This window comes from Salvelinus fontinalis, chromosome 42, assembly GCF_029448725.1.
Source record: "Salvelinus fontinalis isolate EN_2023a chromosome 42, ASM2944872v1, whole genome shotgun sequence".
Lineage (NCBI taxonomy): Eukaryota > Metazoa > Chordata > Actinopteri > Salmoniformes > Salmonidae > Salvelinus > Salvelinus fontinalis.
In genome coordinates this window covers 22,547,282-22,566,227 of record NC_074706.1, presented here as the reverse complement: position 1 = coordinate 22,566,227, position 18,946 = coordinate 22,547,282, and the positions used below count along the sequence as shown (strand labels likewise).

Below are 18,946 nucleotides of genomic sequence, written 5' to 3'. Positions count from 1 at the left end.
CAGCACTTATTTTATTACAACATTTAAAGTGATTTGAATTAAATTGGGACTTTAGAAATGAATGTGACAGTTTGACTGATTGTGTGTTGTTCTACTATGTGACAACAGGAGATCGGCGGGATCAACGACATCCTGAAGAACGTGTTCCTGATCTTCCCTCACTTCTGTCTGGGCCGAGGCCTCATCGACATGGTGAAGAACCAGGCCATGGCCGACGCTCTGGAGAGGTTTGGTAAGTAGGCTCAGGTCATAGGTCATAGGTCGTTATTACTTTGGGACAAAAAAGTAATGTCCATGAATCAAGTTTGTGATTTAATGTTTTTTTTATTATTATTGTACATTTGTCAATGCTGTGCTTCTGTTTCTTGACCATCATCTGTTCCTTCCATTGGTTCAAGGTGAGAACCGGTTCCGTTCCCCTCTGGCGTGGGACATGGTGGGCAAGAACCTGTTCGCCATGGCTGTGCAGGGCGTGGTCTTCTTCACTATCACCGTGCTCATCCAATACCGCTTCTGTATCAAGGCCAGGTAGGCGTAGCCTCACATTTCATTGGACAGATTCAACTGACTCTTTTGTTTATCCACTTTCTATTTAAAAAATAATACAAATCTAAATTGTCAAGTCAGTAAAACATTTTGTATTCATAATGATCTGCTGTAAATATCCTCCCTGATCTGATTGGTTCTCTCAGGTCTTTGCGCACCGACCAGAAACCTATCGGTGAGGAGGATGAAGACGTGGCCAGAGAGAGGCAAAGGATTCTGGGAGGAGGGGGACAGTCTGACATTCTGGAACTCAAGCAGCTGACCAAGGTGTACAATAGAAAACAGAAACCAGCAGTGGATCGTCTTTGTGTGGGAATTCCTCCAGGAGAGGTGAGCTGGCTGTGCTACCACTGTACAGCATAGATAGGGACGGGAGTTTTTCCTGGCCACATGACCTCACCTGCTCATTAGCCTCCATTAGATTCGTTTTCCTGGTCACATGACCATTAGACTAGTTTTCCTGGTCACATGACCTCACCTGATCATTGGTCTACAATAGATTAGCTTTACTGGTCAGGTCAGATGGTCAGGAAAAGTAGCTGGCCCTGCCCATAGAGTCTCCCCTTTCCATATCCTGTTGGTAGTTCAGTCCAGTGAAACTCTTCTCTCCTCTCTCTCTCCAGTGTTTTGGTCTGCTTGGAGTCAACGGAGCAGGAAAGACGAGCACCTTCAAGATGCTGACTGGAGACTCAATAGTCACGAGTGGAGAAGCTTACCTGGCGGGAAAGAGGTGAGAAGGATAGTAAAGATAATTAAACCATCTGAACAAATTGTTATTGAGGGACTTATACAGTATACAGGTACCGTATTTTACAGTATATCTTAATGGTTAAATGCATGATTGGTTATAGCCTCTAAGACCTTGTTCACACTGAAGCTTCCATGACCCTTGTACATTGAAATAGTCTTGAAATAGCCTAACAACGTCTTGAAATACGTACTGTGAACAGAGTCTTAAATAGCTTGGAGGTGTGTGCTGTTGTGACTGACAGTGTGCGTTCTCTGTGTGGTCTGTCAGTGTGTTGACGGAGATAAACGAGGTGCACCAGAACATGGGCTACTGCCCTCAGTTTGATGCTATCAACGACCTGCTGACTGGCAGGGAGCACCTTGAGTTCTACGCCATCCTGAGGGGGGTTCCCGAGAAGGAAGTGTGTGAGGTGAGTGTGTGTCCGTGTGTTATCCTCCTGACAAAAAAAGAACATTCTTACAATCGTGACATTTTGTGCTCTGTCAAAGGACAGGTAACTATGTCATGCTCTTTATTTGGAGACCTTATCTCTGCCTCTTTGTTGGTCCATTTTAAGGGAAGGTAATTGTTTTTAGGACATGTTTTTGTTTTATGGACACTTTGTTGTTTTAAGGACGGGTTGTTGTTTTAAGGACGGGTTGTTGTTTTAAGAACGGGTTGTTGTTTTAAGAACGGGTTGTTTTTTTAAGGACGGGTTGTTTTTTTAAGAACGGGTTGTTGTTTTAAGGACGGGTTGTTGTTTTAAGAACGGGTTGTTGTTTTAAGAACGGGTTGTTGTTTTTAAGGACGGGTTGTTGTTTTTAAGGACAGGTTGTTTCGGTTTACTTCCTGAATTGACTGAAGTAAGATGGGATTGACCCCAGCCCTGGTGGGCTATAGTATGTGATCTTGTTATCTTGTTTGTCTAATCATGTCTTTGGCACCTCTCTCTCTCTCTCTGGTCCAGGTTGCAGAGTGGGGCATCCGTAAACTAGGCCTGATCAAGTATGTGGACAAGGCAGCAGGGAGCTACAGTGGAGGGAACATGAGGAAACTCTCCACGGCCATGGCACTGATCGGTGGTCCCCCGGTGGTCTTCCTGGTGAGTAGTCCTACTTTCTGAGCCTTTTAACTAACTAATCATTTGTTCATATACCCAAACGCTGTTATAATGTTTTTCGGTCATGGTACGTTACAGTATAGCAATGTTTGTGAACTGGACTAACCTTTTTAAATTCAAGTTCAATACCTATTACAGTATCTAGGGCCCAGAGTTTTTCCTGATCACATCATGGTCAGTTGGAAAAACTCCCAGCCCAGCCTATAACCTAGAAACCAATCTCTCCATTGAGGATGTCAACAATAGACCAGGCGCTAGAGGATGGTGTTTCCTACACCAACTTGTTCCTGAGCCTAGTCTGACCAGGCTGTGGCGTGGTTCTTCTTTGTGACTGACAGGACGAGCCCACCACTGGTATGGACCCAAAGGCCAGACGGGCTCTGTGGAACTGCATTCTCAGTATCGTCAAGGAGGGGCGATCGGTGGTTCTCACCTCGCACAGTATGGAGGAGTGTGAGGCCCTGTGTACGCGGATGGCCATCATGGTCAATGGGAGGTTCCGCTGCCTGGGCAGCGTACAGCACTTAAAGAACAGGTAAAAACAGAGAGTGAGAGATGGGATGTTCAGTAGTGAATCACTACATTGGTGAAGAAGCACGGTGGCCATTTTGGATCAACATTGAGCTAACGCTATTCATCCATATGCGTTTCCTCATTCAGATTTGGGGATGGCTACACTATCATCCTCCGGGTGGCAGGACCAGACCCGGACCTGAGGCCGGTGATGGAGTTCATTGAGAAGGAGCTTCCAGGCAGCACTCTGAAGGAGAAGCACAGGAACATGCTGCAGTATCAGCTGTCCTCCTCCAAAACCTCCCTGGCACGCATCTTCAGCATCCTGGCCAAGAACAAGGAGTGGCTGCACATTGAGGACTACTCTGTTTCCCAGACAACACTAGATCAAGTAAGCACTGAGGCTGGTTGAATGTTGTCGTCGGCCATTTTGATTATCATAGCAATTATCCCTTTATTATTATAATTTTTTATTGAAATAAAGTTGTTTTTCTAGAGGGTCTTGCATAGGTTTAGATGAAATTAGTGTTTCATCGCCAATACAAAATAGAACAATAAAAAGAAAAACATTTAAATCAAAATACAAATTAAACAACCGTCGCTTGCATAGCACACTGATTCATCTGGTTTGTGTGTGTTCTCTTGTCTTCAGGTGTTTGTCAATTTCGCCAAGGACCAAAGTGACGAGGACCACTTAAAAGACATTTCCGTGCACAAGAGAGACGCGGTGGCAGTGGACATTACTCAGCTCAAGTCTTTCCTCACAGACGAGAAGGCCAGGGAGAGCTGTGTGTGAATCCAAGGCTGCACCTGAAGTGGAACTCTATTCCCTACATAGTGCGCTACCTTCGACCAAAGCCCTGGTCAAAAAAGTGCGCTATGTAGGGTATAGGGTGCCATTTTGGACGCACCCTGTGTCTGTTCCTATCCCTTTCCCAGATTAACTGCTGAGGCCCCTGTAGATGGGTCATTCTGGAGAGGAGGGTTTTCTACTTTATTGTAGCGTTCTTTTAATTATTTCTCAGTGGACTGCCCAGGGTTAGCGTTCTTTGTAGGGCGACACGAGAACGAGTGGCAGAAGTTCAACACTGAAACGCAATGCAAATCAATGCAAATCAATAAAGATGATACAATCCCATGAAGTGTTCTCCGAGGAACAGCCTTGTGCCCCTCGCTAGCTAGATTGAAAAGACTGAAAGACTTGAATACACTTCAAAGTTGTACCCCAGGCAGAGCATGAAGAGTACACAGTTTCTGTGTGCTCACTCGACCAGGATCAGCGACACGCTCGACAATGTAAAAAGAAGGAAGTTCCAATCAACTGCCAACCGACAGTCATTTTGATTCAAAGTCTATTTTCTCTCCCTCGCTTTGTTACCATGAGAAGTACTTTTTTTTATGAACTGGAAGAACAAGAACCAATTCCAACGATAGTCCAATCCCAAATAAAATACATTTTGAATACAGCATATTGATCAATTTAATTTTGCATCTGAAAAAATGGAACTTAATGGTGTTTGTTTAAAAATATTCATGTTTTGTTGTTGTTGTCATGACGCCCAGCACAGTGCCTGCAATCGTGGTGGAGATAATGTTAACACTCCAAAAGAGAGGCCATGGAATGTTCTGGAATGACAAAGCAAAAAGATCGGAGCTTCTTTAGAACCCTGAAGGGATGTCAGAGACCTTATTGTCAGATTACTGCTTTAAATGTACTGTACTGTGGCAGTGAGGCGTCAATTTCTGTACTTCTGTATGTGAATGTGCAGTCTGATAATGACAAAGGTTGTTTATTAGCTAACAATCATCCGTCTGACATTTGTGACAGGTTTTCTGAAGTGTGAGGATGGAACTAAATTTCATGCTTTCTAACAGCGTAGATAGGACCTGTACGATATGTGTGCCAAAGCATAAACCCTCTAAGACAGGCATTAAGGACTATAGAGATGGGCTGTTGTTGTTGGACAACCTACTGGGTTTTCCCCCCCGGCAGGCTTCAAGATTCTGTGTTTAAAAAGCGGTATTACTAACATGACCACGGGAGAAATGTGACTGCGTATTCATTTTTTTTCTTCGTCTTCATTTATATATGTATTGTGAAGTCACAGGTTAACAGTGACAGGAGAACAGACGTTGATGAGATATATCTTCAATGTAGAATATATATATATCTGAATATGTGTCGTTCAGTAAACACTGTCACCAGTGCCAAAACGTTGAGTCAACATTGTGATGAGGTTGAGTCGTGGGCGGGCGGCTTAATTGTACACTTTTACTTGTCTTTTTCCTTGAACAGCGGACTTCCTGTAGTTCAGCCACCATCTTTGGGGTTTTTCGCCGAGCACGTGGCTACACATGGAGGCTGGGTCTCACGTGTTGCTCACAAACGATCCAAACATCATTGCACTTTCTGTTGCAATTGCCACGGTCCTTCTTGTGCATTATTATTCCTGACCATAACCCCAAATGTACACCTCCCTCTTTTGTAACTCCCGGTGTTGTATTTACTGACACACAACAAGTCTGCCATAGTTACACCAGCAGTCTGCCATATTAACATACAAACGTAGGGCCAAACAAACACGATAAAAGGCAACAGTCGAACACCAGTCGAATTGAGAGGGACCAGACCAATAAAGTGCCACTGTTTTGGTTACGTTACGATGAATACTACTACGTTCATGCGGACAGAATAGCTGATGACACAAAGATGTGATGTGGACGACTCCTAGCACTTTATAGAAGTTTTCTACGTAATCTAATCTACACAGTACAGGATTTACACTGGAATAGTCCTAGATTTCAGAAGACACACCTGAAACTACAATGCATTTTGTTTGTTCCATGACAAAAAAGAAGGAAAAAAAACTATTCGGAGGAGAAAGTGTCCAACAGTACCATGGTAGTTATTTTCTTGTGTTTGAATATTATATGTTTACATTTAAAGTATTACAAATGTTGTTTGTGTCTGTTATTTGTTGTGTACAGTACTTATTTACATGAATAAAAATGGATACATTTTGAAGATAGTAGTTTGTCTGCTTTCTTTAAATCTTAACGCTTATCTTGTCTTTATCATGATCAATTCTAGATATCTTTAAGGTAGAAAGGATTTGGAAAACAGTTTAAAATACATCACTTATATTTTGCCCTTATTTCGACAATAATTCAAGTCAAACAACTTCATGTTAACAACAGGCGGCACCATTTCTGCTGTTTACAACTTTTCCCTTCTACCAAAGATGATAGATATACTGACAAGATACATGTCTCACCCTAACGGAACAACAGCAGGCTGTCTAGCTGCGACAGAGGATGTAAAACCATAACACATACATTGTTTCGGGAGCAGACTGATTGATAATGTCAAAAGATGCACTCAAGTCAAACAAACCAGTTATAATCTGCTGTATCTAATGACCAACTCGTGATAGTTTTTGTATCTCAAGTTTACCTTTCCGTTAGTCAGCACCTCTAAATATTTTTGGGTGTGCGTCTATTCATGCTTTTCATTAGATGACTATCGGCTGCTGTATTACCCTGCTTTACATATTCTCCTATCAATCACACGTCATAGATTGCATCGGGTAGGTAGGTAATAGAAGAGAGGAAGAGGAAGAGAGAGTCTAAACTCGAAATCTGTCTCCCTCCAGCAGGTGTTTTTTTCGTTGTGTTTCGCTCACCAAGCGAGGTGTTTTTGTATGGAAGTCAATGAGTATCAAATGCGGTCAACAAAAAATGTATAGCGTATTTGCTACGTGGGGTTTATTTGATCAAATAGAAGTTTCATAATGCCAAAGTTGTTACGATTCTACTGATACATGTAGGACAAGTGACATCCCGGCAACTTTGAGGAAAAACACTTCGTATGAGCGTTGTCTAGAGATGGCTATGCATATTCATGAAATTAGGCTAGTATCATAGAGTCTCTATATTGAATACAGGCGGTTGAAGTCAACGACCCTCGTCGAATATTTTAAAAGGGTTACAATAATGAGATGTATCCACCAATCCAAAGAAAGGATAAGCGGCAGCTTGTGGATCGAGAGTTACAGAACACAGAAGGTGTTCTTAAATGCTTGCCTCTAACGCTAACCAGGTAGAGTTAGGCATACCTGTATTTTTACTGAAGACCTACCACTATCCCTGAGAAAAGCCAGTGTGTCCGCTGATGACTCAACATTATACACGTCAGTTCCCACAGCAAGTGAAACCACTGCAACGTTTATATAAATATATATATTTATATATATTTTTTTTAAACTAAAAGCATTGTATCTGGGCAAATTGAGGAGATTAAATTGCTTGGTGTAACCCTGGATTGTAAACTGAAATGGTCAAAACCTATTGATGCAACAGTAGCTAAAATGACTAAGCACAATTTACCGATACTTTACTGGTTTCCTTGTAACAGGACGAAAATCAAACACAGAGCTAGGTCTGTGTTGATGACACAAGTTTACTGGAGAACTGAGACGAAGTAGAGACTCTGGACAGGGTGGATATTCGTATAATAAAAAGCAGTTTTATTCAGAGGTAAAGATATCTGATACAAACATGCATGGACTCGTTCATTCAGCTCGTAAGGAACCTGCAGACAGAGCCCAGATAACAGAAATATATAGTCATTTTAAACAGCACAGAAAGTAGGTAGAGTCTGGTAGATCTGGTTTTCTGGTTGGTCCTGATCAGGTTGTTGTCTTCTCAGATTGGTCCGGATGAGCTGTGCGTCATCCTTCTGAGTCTTGTATCAAAAGTTCTTTGTTACCAAATGTTCAGCTAAAACAGGAGATTTAGGTGTGTGCGCAGATGTTCCTATCTAATCGGTGTTTATGAAAGGTTTACGTCAGCCCTCAGTCCTTGGTTATGTGTGTGTCTCATTATTTCGTGAAATACAGACCCAAGCACTCTTGCTCAAGGCCTTTCCTGCCTTATCAGTGTTTATGAATGTTCTGTGTCAGCCATCTGTCTCTGGGTGTGTGTGGGGGTCTCAGTTTCTGCTTATGAGTATGTGAGAAAACCTTGTTTAAGAAAGAAGTTAGTTATAACAATGTAATAGCAATATGCTTGTGTTATTTAAAATGGTATTTATTACATCTGTAGTCACTTTTTGGAGTCCTTAACTGGAAACTTGAAATAAAATAAACTCAATAAAACATGTATTCCAATAATTCTAATTCTAATAAATGTATGTATTCAATAGCCCAACTGAAGAATAAAGTAAAATGTATTCAATAAAACAATTATTTGAATAATTCAAATGTAAAACATTTTTTTTATTTAATAACTTCTCCCTGTTCTATTCCTATGACTGAACACCAGACATTAGGCTTTTGCTTTCAGTCACATGAAATACAGTGACAGGTTGGGTCCACCAAACCTTCTCACCAAACCAGTATTTTTACATATTTAATTTAAGTGGGTGGGGACTGAGACTGACCATACCTACATACTACACCATCGTGATGGTAGGTTGTATATTTGTTCCTGACTGATTTGTACACTCATTGCAGAAACAAGGAAGTGATCATTCATGTAACAGGTGCTGAATAGGTTTTGAATGTAAAGAAGCATGGAAGTGATCATGTGATCGTGATCACTACCTGTGGGTAGTGAATGTACAGAATACAGCAAACAAGTGTGTATCAACTGATGTTTTTGGAAACATGTATAAGTAACCAAACCAACAGTTGCTGTAGATCGGGATTAAGACCTTTCACACAGTTTCAAACATATTAAACCATAATCATCTCAAATATCTCTGCCAAAAATGCAAGAAGAAACAATGTATAAAATATGTATTAACTATATACATATTTATTAAACTTATATACCCATTTAAATCAAGTAGTTGTCCCGTACAGAATTACACACAGGCAACTTATTACAAATTATGTACAAAATAAGTTATTCGTCCCACGCACTCTCCCTTTTGTACTGCCATCAAACATGTTGACCAAACATTTTGATCCACTCTGATATTTACAAGGTCTTGTTGTGCCATCTTATTCGTCCAAGTGCTGTCCATTTGTTTCCACAATAAATGACCGCGTTCAGAGCATTCTCAGTATTGTATTCCATGGTTCTGCCGTGCTTTCACTGCCCGCCACCTTGTGATTAGTGATGTGCAAAATAACTCCTCACATTTATCCACTTTCACTAAGGTTTCCCCACATCTACTGTGATTTTCGTGAACAGAGGATCCTTTTCCACTTTGATGACTTCGTACTTGAGAGAGCTGATCCCATCGGTATTCATCGTCAGTCTCGTGCGTTGTATTCTGTCAAACCTGCGATGCAAAGGAAACAACTATCAGTATACCATCCTCATATGAAGATATTCGGAATGCACTGATATGTCAATTCTGGGGCCATACAATAGCCAATATTTTCTTGGCTGTGATGGCAGAGTATCAATGCTGATACTATCATGAAGAAATAAAAACGTAATCAAATGGCTACCCGGACTAATTTCATTGTGAGCCCCCCCCCAACCCCTGTTTTTACGCTGCTGCTACTCTCTGTTTATCATATATGCATAGTCACTATAACTATACACTCATGTACATATTACCTCAATTGGGCCGACCAACCAGTGCTCCCGCACATTGGCTAACCGGGCTATCTGCATTGTGTCCCACCCCAACCCCTCTTTTGCACTATTGGTTAGAGCCTGTAAGTAAGCATTTCACTCTAAGGCCTCTTGTATTCGGCGCGCGTGGCAAATAAACTTTGATTTGATTTGATTTGTGGGGAACCCGGTGAATGTGGTTGTTCTAAAGCTCTACCTCTGAGGATTTGGGTCGTTCAGTTTGTCTCTTTCGTGACGGATCATCCGGCATTTTCCGACCTCGCTATCTGGACGAGAGATGGACATTCCTCTGGAGCTCACCCTGTGGAAATCAGAGTTTATTATTATAATGGACTTTGCAGACAAGTTGGAAATAGTGTGGAATTCAGGGTTGGGGTCAATTCTAATTCAATTCAGGAAGTGATCCGAGTAAAAAATGTCACAACTTTTTAAGTAAATAGTTTCTCCTTTTCAGTTGATTGAAAAATAATTGAAAAAGTAATTGCCATTTCAGTTTACTTCTTGAATTGACCGACCCTAACACCCTGGTGGATATATTGTGTTTTGCATGAACATTATACAATACATCGCTAACATTAGAAAGTGATGATGCCCCATTGCCAAGTCTGACTTTAATATAGGCTCATCTGTAATGCTTTAAAAATCTGTTTGAATTGGAATGCACTGTCAGAGCAGCTCATAGATTACTGCACCTGTACATAACCCATCTACAATTTAGCCCAAACAACTACCTCTTTACCTACTGTATTTATTAATTAATTTATTTTGCTCCTTTGCACCCCATTATTTCTGTCTCTACTTTGCACTTTCTTCCAATGCAAACCAACCATTCCAGTGTTTTTTTTTAGTTTTTATTTTACTTGCTGTGTTGTACTCACTTCGCCTCCATGGCCTTTTTATATTTTTATTTATTTATACATATATCTGTTTGCCTTCACCTCCCATATCTCACCTCACTTGCTCACATTGTATATAGACTTATTTTTTTTTCACTGTATTATTGACTATATGTTTGTTTTTACTCCATGTGTAACTATGTGTTGTTGTATGTGTCGAACTGCTTTGCTTTATCTTGGCCAGGTCGCAATTGTAAATGAGAACGTGTTCTCAATTTGCCTACCTGGTTAAATAAAGGTTAAATAAAAAAATAAATAAAAAACTGTCTTGCCTGTTGAAAATGTCATCATCTTCACCACCCCAGCCCCAGTAGCTGTTGGGAAAGCCATTGATTTTTAGGAACTGCTCCTTACTTAACGCTGAGACACCGCCAAAGAACTGGTTATAGGGCAACCTATGGATGAGACAAAGACAAAATAGTTCTCATCTGGCCCATACCAAGAGCCAAGTAATGAAAAGGGTAGGCTAAGCATAAATAGATATACTTGTTTACTACTCTTCTAGCTATGTACTCATGGTATGAACTGAGGAAGAGGGAGAGTCCCAATTAATCAAAATAATGATGATGCATTAGAAAGAAGTTGTCGGTTGAGTTTTGTGCCGTACTTGAAGCCAAACTTGTCCATGGAGACAGACAGGTGTCTGGGCTGGCTGAAGCATTTGTAGGTGTTGCGGTCATCCATGGGGATGAGGTCCACGTCACTGAACACAAAGCAGTCGTAGTCATACTCTTTCAGGGCCTCAGCATAGCCAATGTTCATCAGCTTAGCCCTGTTGAACGTGTTGTCTCCATCCTAATGAAGAAGTTACAGTCATTTTCAAAACATGGGTATGCTAAATTATTTGACAAATATTCACATATAATTGAATAAAGTTTGTCCATAGAAAATGTTTAATTCATCGAAAAGTGTAATTTTTAAAAAAAAGTTTCGGTATATGCACATTTTTGTCATTTAGCATGGGGAAAGTAAACAATATTTTCATAACCATCATGCAGTACACTAAATAGAAAAACCAAGGGACTTCCCTTTAAGAAATGTGTCAGAATATAAGCAGCGGTGTGTTAGAGAACCATAGAGTTCTTAGTTACCTCAGAAGAAGAAAGCAGAAAGAGAAGAAAGCCACCGAGCATTGGAAGAACCCAACCATACTTTAGCTGAGATGTGATTGGTTGCAGACATGCAGTGCTAGGAGAGTGGAAACAGAGTTAATAGTAGTTATTAGTATGTCAGAGTGAGAAACAGAGAGAGAGGGAAAGAGAAAGACAGTGAGAAACAGAGAGAGGGAAAGAGAAAGACAGTGAGAAACAGAGAGAGAGGGAAAGAGAAAGACAGTGAGAAACAGAGAGAGAGGGAAAGAGAAAGACAATGAGAAACAGAGAGAGGGGGAAAGAGAAAGACAGTGAGAAACAGAGAGAGAGGGAAAGAGAAAGACAGTGAGAAACAGAGAGAGAGGGAAAGAGAAAGACAGTGAGAAACAGAGAGAGAGGGAAAGAGAAAGACAGTGAGAAACAGAGAGAGGGGGAAAGAGAAAGACAGTGAGAAACAGAGAGAGAGGGAAAGAGAAAGACAGTGAGAAACAGAGAGAGAGGGAAAGAGAAAGACAGTGAGAAACAGAGAGAGAGGGAAAGAGAAAGACAGTGAGAAACAGAGAGAGAGGGAAAGAGAAAGACAATGAGAAACAGAGAGAGAGGGAAAGAGAAAGACAGTGAGAAACAGAGAGAGAGGGAAAGAGAAAGACAGTGAGAAACAGAGAGAGAGGGAAAGAGAAAGACAGTGAGAAACAGATAGAGAGGGAAAGAGAAAGACAGTGAGAAACAGAGAGAGGGAAAGAGAAAGACAGTGAGAAACCGAGAGAGAGGGAAAGAGAAAGACAGTGAGAAACAGAGAGTGAGGGAAAGAGAAAGACAGTGAGAAACAGAGAGAGAGGGAAAGAGAAAGACAGTGAGAAACAGAGAGTGAGGGAAAGAGAAAGACAGTGAGAAACAGAGAGAGAGGGAAAGAGAAAGACAGTGAGAAACAGAGAGGGAAAGAGAAAGAAGACAGAGAGAAAGAGAGAGAGAGACATACAGAGAGAGAGAGGGGGTGGGGGGAGAGAGAAAAAGAGAGAGAGGGGGAAAGGGGGAGACAGAGAGAGAGAGAGAGAGAGAGAAAAGTTATGTTATTTTGGTTTCAAGTGCTGCCTATGTTGTCACAAGAACAGGAAGCACCTGTAGAAGGACACACTTCTTTCCTCTACACTGTCAATGTCATCTTCATAGGAGTAGGCTACTGTTCACTATCAATGCGTGGTAGTCATCAGCTGACAGTTAGGTCCGAAGTGGTGATTCTGTCATCCAAATACACCACAAAAATGAAATAATATTGAATTTGATTGTTTATTTATTTTAATCTAAAGTTTAAATTCTTCATCAGGTTGGACAAAACAAGCACTGTGATTGGTTGAGACGCGGTCTAAGCCATACTAAATAACCCATTTAGCACGGGTAAGCCTATAACGCAAAAATTGGAATCTTGTTTTCTGTTCCATCAGAGAAATTATTGCGCATCCACTGTCCCATCAGCCCAGTCAAGCAATCCGTTAACTTGATTTCCACTATAAAAAGCATCTTGACATTATCTCCCGGGCTTCCAAAATTGTTACTGGATATGTGTGCAATAAAAGTTCAACATTCACTTTTTGCTACTATTTCTGTCAAGTCTACACATACAATGTGATGCATACGTTGGATAAATTAACCAAAACGCAAGGACACTGTTGGTCTGATCGAGGCATTACTTTTGGTTTGCAACAACGGGGGTTTGTACTATACATACGTTACTATCTGTCTCTATCCGACATTTGCAACAGTGTTTCAATATTGCAATTCTATCACAGCCGCAGTGGCGGTTCTAGGGCCAGTTGTACTGTTAGAGGGGCCAGTTACATTAGACGTTATTGTTGTCATATTGTTTTCTTCAATGCATTGCAGGCATTAGCAGGCAAAATACCACGTTCATAATCATCATCGTTGCCACTGTCTAATAACAGATGTAAAAAAAGAACGATAGCAAAAATGAGTTATGTAAAAATGATTTCATACTCCACATTTAGGGGGGCCACAAGGGGGTCCAAAATTGTTGTCACAGGGGCACTGGCCCCCCCTGGCCCTCCCCCAGAACCGCTAGTGCAAAGCCGTGCTAAAAAAGCACACCCTCTCATGTACTATTGCTTTAATCATTTGCCTTTGTTTGATCTTCGTAATTAGAGATACCTGCTATATCCTGAAAACTACTGTACCTGACCATTTTCATAAGAATCATGCTTTAAAGGGGAAATCTGTAGTTACTACATCCAATTTTGGACTTATAAATTAATGATAGATACGCATTGATTCTTGAAGAATATAGCTTCTAAATGACTTTGAGCTTTGTTCAACTTTCATACCCCATCAGAACCCAAAATATAAGCTGGTTATACTCCAATGTTTGTAAACAATGTTTGTAAACATTGTAAATGTATAGCCTGAAAATATGCTTAAAACTCTAAAGTTGATATCTTGGATGGTCAGTCTTTGCATCAATATCTCCATCTATGATTTTAAGAGTCTGTCACGTTCCTGACCTTATTTCCTTTATTTTGTCTTTGTTTAGTATGGTCAGGACGTGAGCTGGGTGGGCATTCTATGTTATGTGTTTCTATGTTGGGTTCTTTTCAATTAGTCTGATATGGTTCTCAATCAGGGGCAGGTGTTTTACGTTTCCTCTGATTGAGAACCATATTAAGGTAGGCTGTTCACACTGTTTGTTTGTGGGTGATTGTTCCTGTGTTAGTGTTTATGCCACACCGGACTGTTTCGTTTGTTCCTGTTCGTGCGTTCTTCGTTGTCTGTAAGTTCTCATGTTCAGGTCTGTTTACGTCGTTTGTTGTTTTGTAGTTTATTAAGTGTTTTTCGTCTTCGTTATTATTATTTAAATATATCATTATGTCTTCATACCTCGCTGCATATTGGTCTGATCCTTGCTCCTCCTCAGACGAGGAGGAGAACGAACATTACAGAGTCGTTACATTTCTCCAGGCCCTTTTATTGTTTCAACTGTGGATAGCTCCTTTAAATTGTACTTTTTTTCTTCTGTTTTAAACCTATGGAAGAAAAAATAAGGAATCCTCTGTCTCTTTATCATTACAGGTTAGGAAAGGCAGAGTTCATTGAGGTGATGGATGTGGTGGAAAGGAGGAAAGGTGTGGAGGAAAGAGGGGAGAATGAAAAAGAGAGAAGCTAGCAGCGGTATGCAGAGTCAAACAGCTTCAGCTGGTGAGAATGGATTCCTCATGCAAAATATTTCCTTGTGAGCCATTGACCCTTTTCTCTTCTAGTGTTGTAGGATGGGCTCTCATTCTGCCATATCTGGTTTCTAATCTGTTTACAAGAAAATAAACTGTTCACAAAGAGAGCAAGACGCACCTGGGTCTCAAACCCTTTAACAATCACTAAATCTGTTGACTTAAACTAACAAACGGTTTGCCCATTGGAGAAACCATCAAAAAGAAATACATGGACCTGCTTTACCACACAATCAGGAAATAGACGCTGTCTGTCAACCATGTTTATTTCCTCTTATCCTAAGTACAGTAAGACATGTTGTCCTTTAAAACAATACACAGTGCTTTAGAATAAACTCATACTTGATGACATCACATCAGGCATCACGGTTATTTGATAGAGACACTCCATGTTGCAAACCGTTTGTTTATAAGAAGGTTTCCATTTGTTCATCATGGTGGCTTGGCTGTGTCCTCTGATTATTTGTGAGAAACACAGCAGGACAGCTGGTGGTCCACAGATAGTGAGGATAAACTTCAACTAACAGCTGAACCATGTCTGTTTAAAGTACAGGCCTGGGCTTGTGTGGAACTGGGGCGCTGGATAGCTGGGGGGCAGGGCGGCTGGGGAGCTGGGGGGCTGGGGAGATGGACTGGGGCTAGGGCTAAGCTGGGGCTGAGGTTCGGGCTGGGCCTGGGGCAATAACAGCCACCACGGTCCACCCTCTAACAACTGTTCTCGGAGAAACAGCTGAAAGTGCAAGCTTTGTCTGTCTCTATGTCTGTCTATCTCCTGTTTCAGTGTCTCTCTGTGTCTCTCTCAGAGCTCTCTTAGCTCTCTCAGTTTCTCACAAACGTCGCATTTCGTACAAATCTATCATTTCGTAGTACGTAAATGTACGGAACATCTCGCTTTTCTGTAGGAAGCGAGGGTGAAGGACGGCAGGAGAGGACACAAGGAATGGAGGATAGGCTACTGAGATTCAGCCTCGGTTTAAAGACCCTGATTTGTAACTGTCAGGCGGGATGTTGCGACACACGTTAACATTCTTCCTGTAATCTACAACGAGGGGGTGGGAGGTTACTTGTGTGGAAACCTTCAGGCATGAATAAACAAATGTCGGACAACTGAGCGGTTTTCTTTATTCAGACAGACTCTGAAAGGCTAGTTCAGTGAATATATGAAACCAGTCTTATACACAGAGATTAGATTGGTTTCTCTGGCTTCACCTGATTGATAACGTAGACACCATAGTCCAGCTGTTGGCGCTGAAGGATGGGATGGAGGTAGTAGAGCCAGAACTTGAGGTGCTCATCACGATGGCGGAAGGGGATGATTAGAGCAACCTTCTGGAGGGCGACGCAGTCATGTGGTTTGTAGCGACCTCCTTCCTGCAGACCTGGGTTCTCCTTCCTCACTGTGTCCAAGCTGACAGGCGTAGAGAACTCAACCCTGAGAGGCCCAACTGCAGGTCGGGAGAAACAGATATGTTGGGTCACAAACTCTCACACACCTCTTCCTGTTCCTCTACCACATTCACTTCCTTTTCACTTTCTGCCTTCACGCCTCCACCTCTCCCTGCTCTATCTCTCTCTCTTTGTTCAAAGTTTGCAGCCTTTGACCTCATGTAAAAAAAAAAAAAAAACACACACACATGCACACACACACACACACACACACACACACGCACGCACACACACACGCACGCATGCACAGACACACCCATACCCACAGGAAATGATGCTGACTTAACGGATATCTTATGCTTGTCTCTTTGCAACAGGCAGTTCAGGGGTTAAGAGGAAATATGTGTTATCTCGTCCCCCCCCAAAAAAATATGGTCTACGCTGCTGAAAGTATTTTCCCCGAGCCATGATTGAGCTGAATACAGAACATATAGTTATTTTCAGCAGCAGGGAGCAAACTTCACAATGCAGCTCGGCTTAACATGAAATAAATCGAGAGATCTTTCCTCGTATCGACTTTCAGTTAAAGGCAGGAAGTGTAGGCCTAATATGAGATACACAACTACATAATATATGTATAACTACATAATACAATGTTTGATGCAACTGTGCCAGTATACAAAACATTAAGAACACCTGTTCTTTCTATGACATAGACTGACAAGGTGAATCCAGGTGAAAGCTATGATCCCTTATTGATGTCACTTGTTAAATCCACTTCATCAGTGTAGAAGAAGTGAAAAAGACAGGTTAAAGAAGGATTTTTAAGCCTTGAGACAATTGAGACATGAATTGTGTGTCATTCAGGAGGTGAATGGACAAGACAAAACATTTAACTGGCTTTGAATGGGGTACGCTAGTAGGTGCCAGACTCACCGGTTTGTGTCAAGAACTGCAACGCTGCTGGGTTTTTCATGCTCAACAGCTGATAATTAGGTATATTTCAAGGATATGCAGCATGTTTATTTATCCTGTTATTTTTTGGCAAAACAGTTAAATTAAATATAAAAAGTTTGGATGTATTTCCATGGGAGGCCAAACTATCTGAATGTAGGTTTCATGTTAGATTAGAGGGGGGGGGGGGGGGGAATACAGTCAATATGTGCATGACAGAAGAATTTGAGAGAAAGAAAATCTGTATAGAAATAGCCTAATAATGTGTTATAAAGACTCCTCTTACATGTTTATAACAGTTACATGTATAATGCAGTATAATGTAATGTTTCTGCTGTGCATGTTTGATTAAATACCAGCCCTTGTATTAAAATGAATTGATCAAATCATAGGCTACTTACCAAGATGTGGAGACGGATCAGGACATTTTTCTAACTTTTTCCACGAAGTTGTAGCAGTAGTAGTAGTAGTGTTAGTAGTTGTTGTAGTAGCTGTATTGGGTAAATCTAGATCGTGATGCTTCGGAGTTTGCAATGTTACAACGCTATTATTATTAAGGTCGTGATGTCCAATATCTTCCGGTGGAAGTGTCACGGTAATAAAATCCGTTTCAATTCGCGTCTGTGTCTGTAGTTGTTGGTTTGGTGACAACCCATTCGAGTAACCCATGAAATAAAATAAAGCCACTAAGAGATTAATAACACCTAAAACTACAACCAAGGTGCAGCCTCTCCTCCGCAGCCTAAAGTTGAGAGATGAGTCGAGCATAATGCGGTTGTCATATGCCGAACCGAACCGAAACACATATCCGTTTACTCACCGACGGTATTAAAAAAGCTATTTACAAATACTCTATTTATTTTTTGCAACAATCAGTATAGTTTAAAGATAAAAAAAACAAGATAAGATCATGTTTTCCTCTACTGTGTGGTGGTTGCATTCTGGCCGTGACCATCAATTGTCGTAGGCTCCCGAGAGTAAATTCACTCTGTACTACACTTTATGGCAGTAATATGACAGCTAGTGGACCTGTGGCTTCCTCTATAATAAAAGCCACGACGAGGAAATCCTAGCCTACTAGGGAACTGCACTAGCAAACTATTCAGTAAAATGCCCAAAATATACTAATTACGTAGTCTTTATTAATTTGCAAGTCCCTAGGCTAAGATTTGTTTGAATTTAAATTCACTCTAGGAGAGGGACCAGATGCCTGTGAGATAGGTATTTTCTTTTCCCGGAAAACGTTTTAGCCTAAAGGCCAGGACTAGGCTACTTGTTTCTCTGACGCAAAAGGCCTACATTTTAAAATAATTGGATTTAATACAACTTTAAAATCAATACCAGCATAAGCGACGTATACACTCCTTTATTTCTTGTTCTAAGCATGTGTAATCCTTTATAATATTTTATGAGAAGGGTTTATATATCAAATTACATCTAATTATATTTGTCACGTGTGCCGAACACAACAGGTGTAGAGCTTACCGTGAAATGCTTACTTACAAGCCCTTAACCAACAATGCAGTTCAAGAAATAGAGTTAATAAAATATTTACGAAATAAGTTTTAAAAAATCGAATCAATCAAAAAGTAACACAATAAATGTACATAACAATAACGAGGCTATAAACAGGAGGTTCCAATACTGAGTCACTGTGCTGGGGTACAGGTTAGTCGAGGTAATTTGTAAAGTGACTATATAGATAAACAGCGAGTAGCAGCAGTGTAACAACAAAGGGTCAATGCAAATAGTCCAGTTGGTCATTTGATTAGTTGTTCAGCAGTCTTATGGCTTGAGGGTAGAATCTGTTAAGGAGCCTTTTGGTCCTAGACTTGGCGCTCTGGTACTGCTTGCCGTGCAGTAGCAGAGAGAACAGTCTATGACTT

The 18,946-nt window shown here is 41.0% G+C and overlaps 2 protein-coding genes across 5 annotated transcripts in view; one reads left to right on the top strand and one right to left on the bottom strand.

Annotated features, from left to right (window-relative positions):
- The window catches only part of LOC129841143 (phospholipid-transporting ATPase ABCA1-like), a 45,588-nt gene extending 39,654 nt beyond the window's left edge, over window positions 1–5,934 (top strand). For all 4 annotated transcript variants that reach the window (XM_055909281.1, XM_055909280.1, XM_055909279.1 and 1 more), the window contains exons 40-48: window positions 109–232; window positions 399–528; window positions 693–876; window positions 1,170–1,276; window positions 1,565–1,706; window positions 2,244–2,378; window positions 2,735–2,931; window positions 3,057–3,300; window positions 3,562–5,934. In XM_055909281.1, the coding sequence (XP_055765256.1) occupies window positions 109–232; window positions 399–528; window positions 693–876; window positions 1,170–1,276; window positions 1,565–1,706; window positions 2,244–2,378; window positions 2,735–2,931; window positions 3,057–3,300; window positions 3,562–3,705 (1,407 nt within the window). In that variant the 3' untranslated portion in view covers window positions 3,706–5,934. The remainder of the gene's footprint in view (window positions 1–108; window positions 233–398; window positions 529–692; window positions 877–1,169; window positions 1,277–1,564; window positions 1,707–2,243; window positions 2,379–2,734; window positions 2,932–3,056; window positions 3,301–3,561) is intronic.
- A 1,476-nt stretch (window positions 5,935–7,410) lies between these two features.
- Window positions 7,411–18,240, bottom strand: LOC129841151 (beta-1,4-galactosyltransferase 1-like). Its single transcript, XM_055909290.1, has 6 exons — window positions 17,462–18,240; window positions 15,930–16,165; window positions 11,004–11,191; window positions 10,669–10,791; window positions 9,697–9,801; window positions 7,411–9,198 (listed from the first exon to the last, which is right to left on the bottom strand). The coding sequence occupies exons 1-6, from the start codon at window positions 17,826–17,828 to the stop codon at window positions 9,069–9,071; spliced, it is 1,149 nt and encodes a 382-aa protein (XP_055765265.1). The 5' UTR covers window positions 17,829–18,240; the 3' UTR covers window positions 7,411–9,068.
- Between the last annotated feature and the right edge of the window lie 706 nt (window positions 18,241–18,946).

Coding starts and splice junctions, on each gene's coding strand:
- LOC129841151 (XM_055909290.1), bottom strand. CDS start 17,828: ATGCTCGACTCATCTCTCAACTTTAGGCTGCGGAGGAGAGGCTGCACC. Junction 16,166..17,461: donor TGATCCGTCTCCACATCTTG/GTAAGTAGCCTA, acceptor CCCGACCTGCAG/TTGGGCCTCTCAGGGTTGAG. Junction 9,802..10,668: donor GATGATGACATTTTCAACAG/GCAAGACAGTTT, acceptor TGATTTCCACAG/GGTGAGCTCCAGAGGAATGT.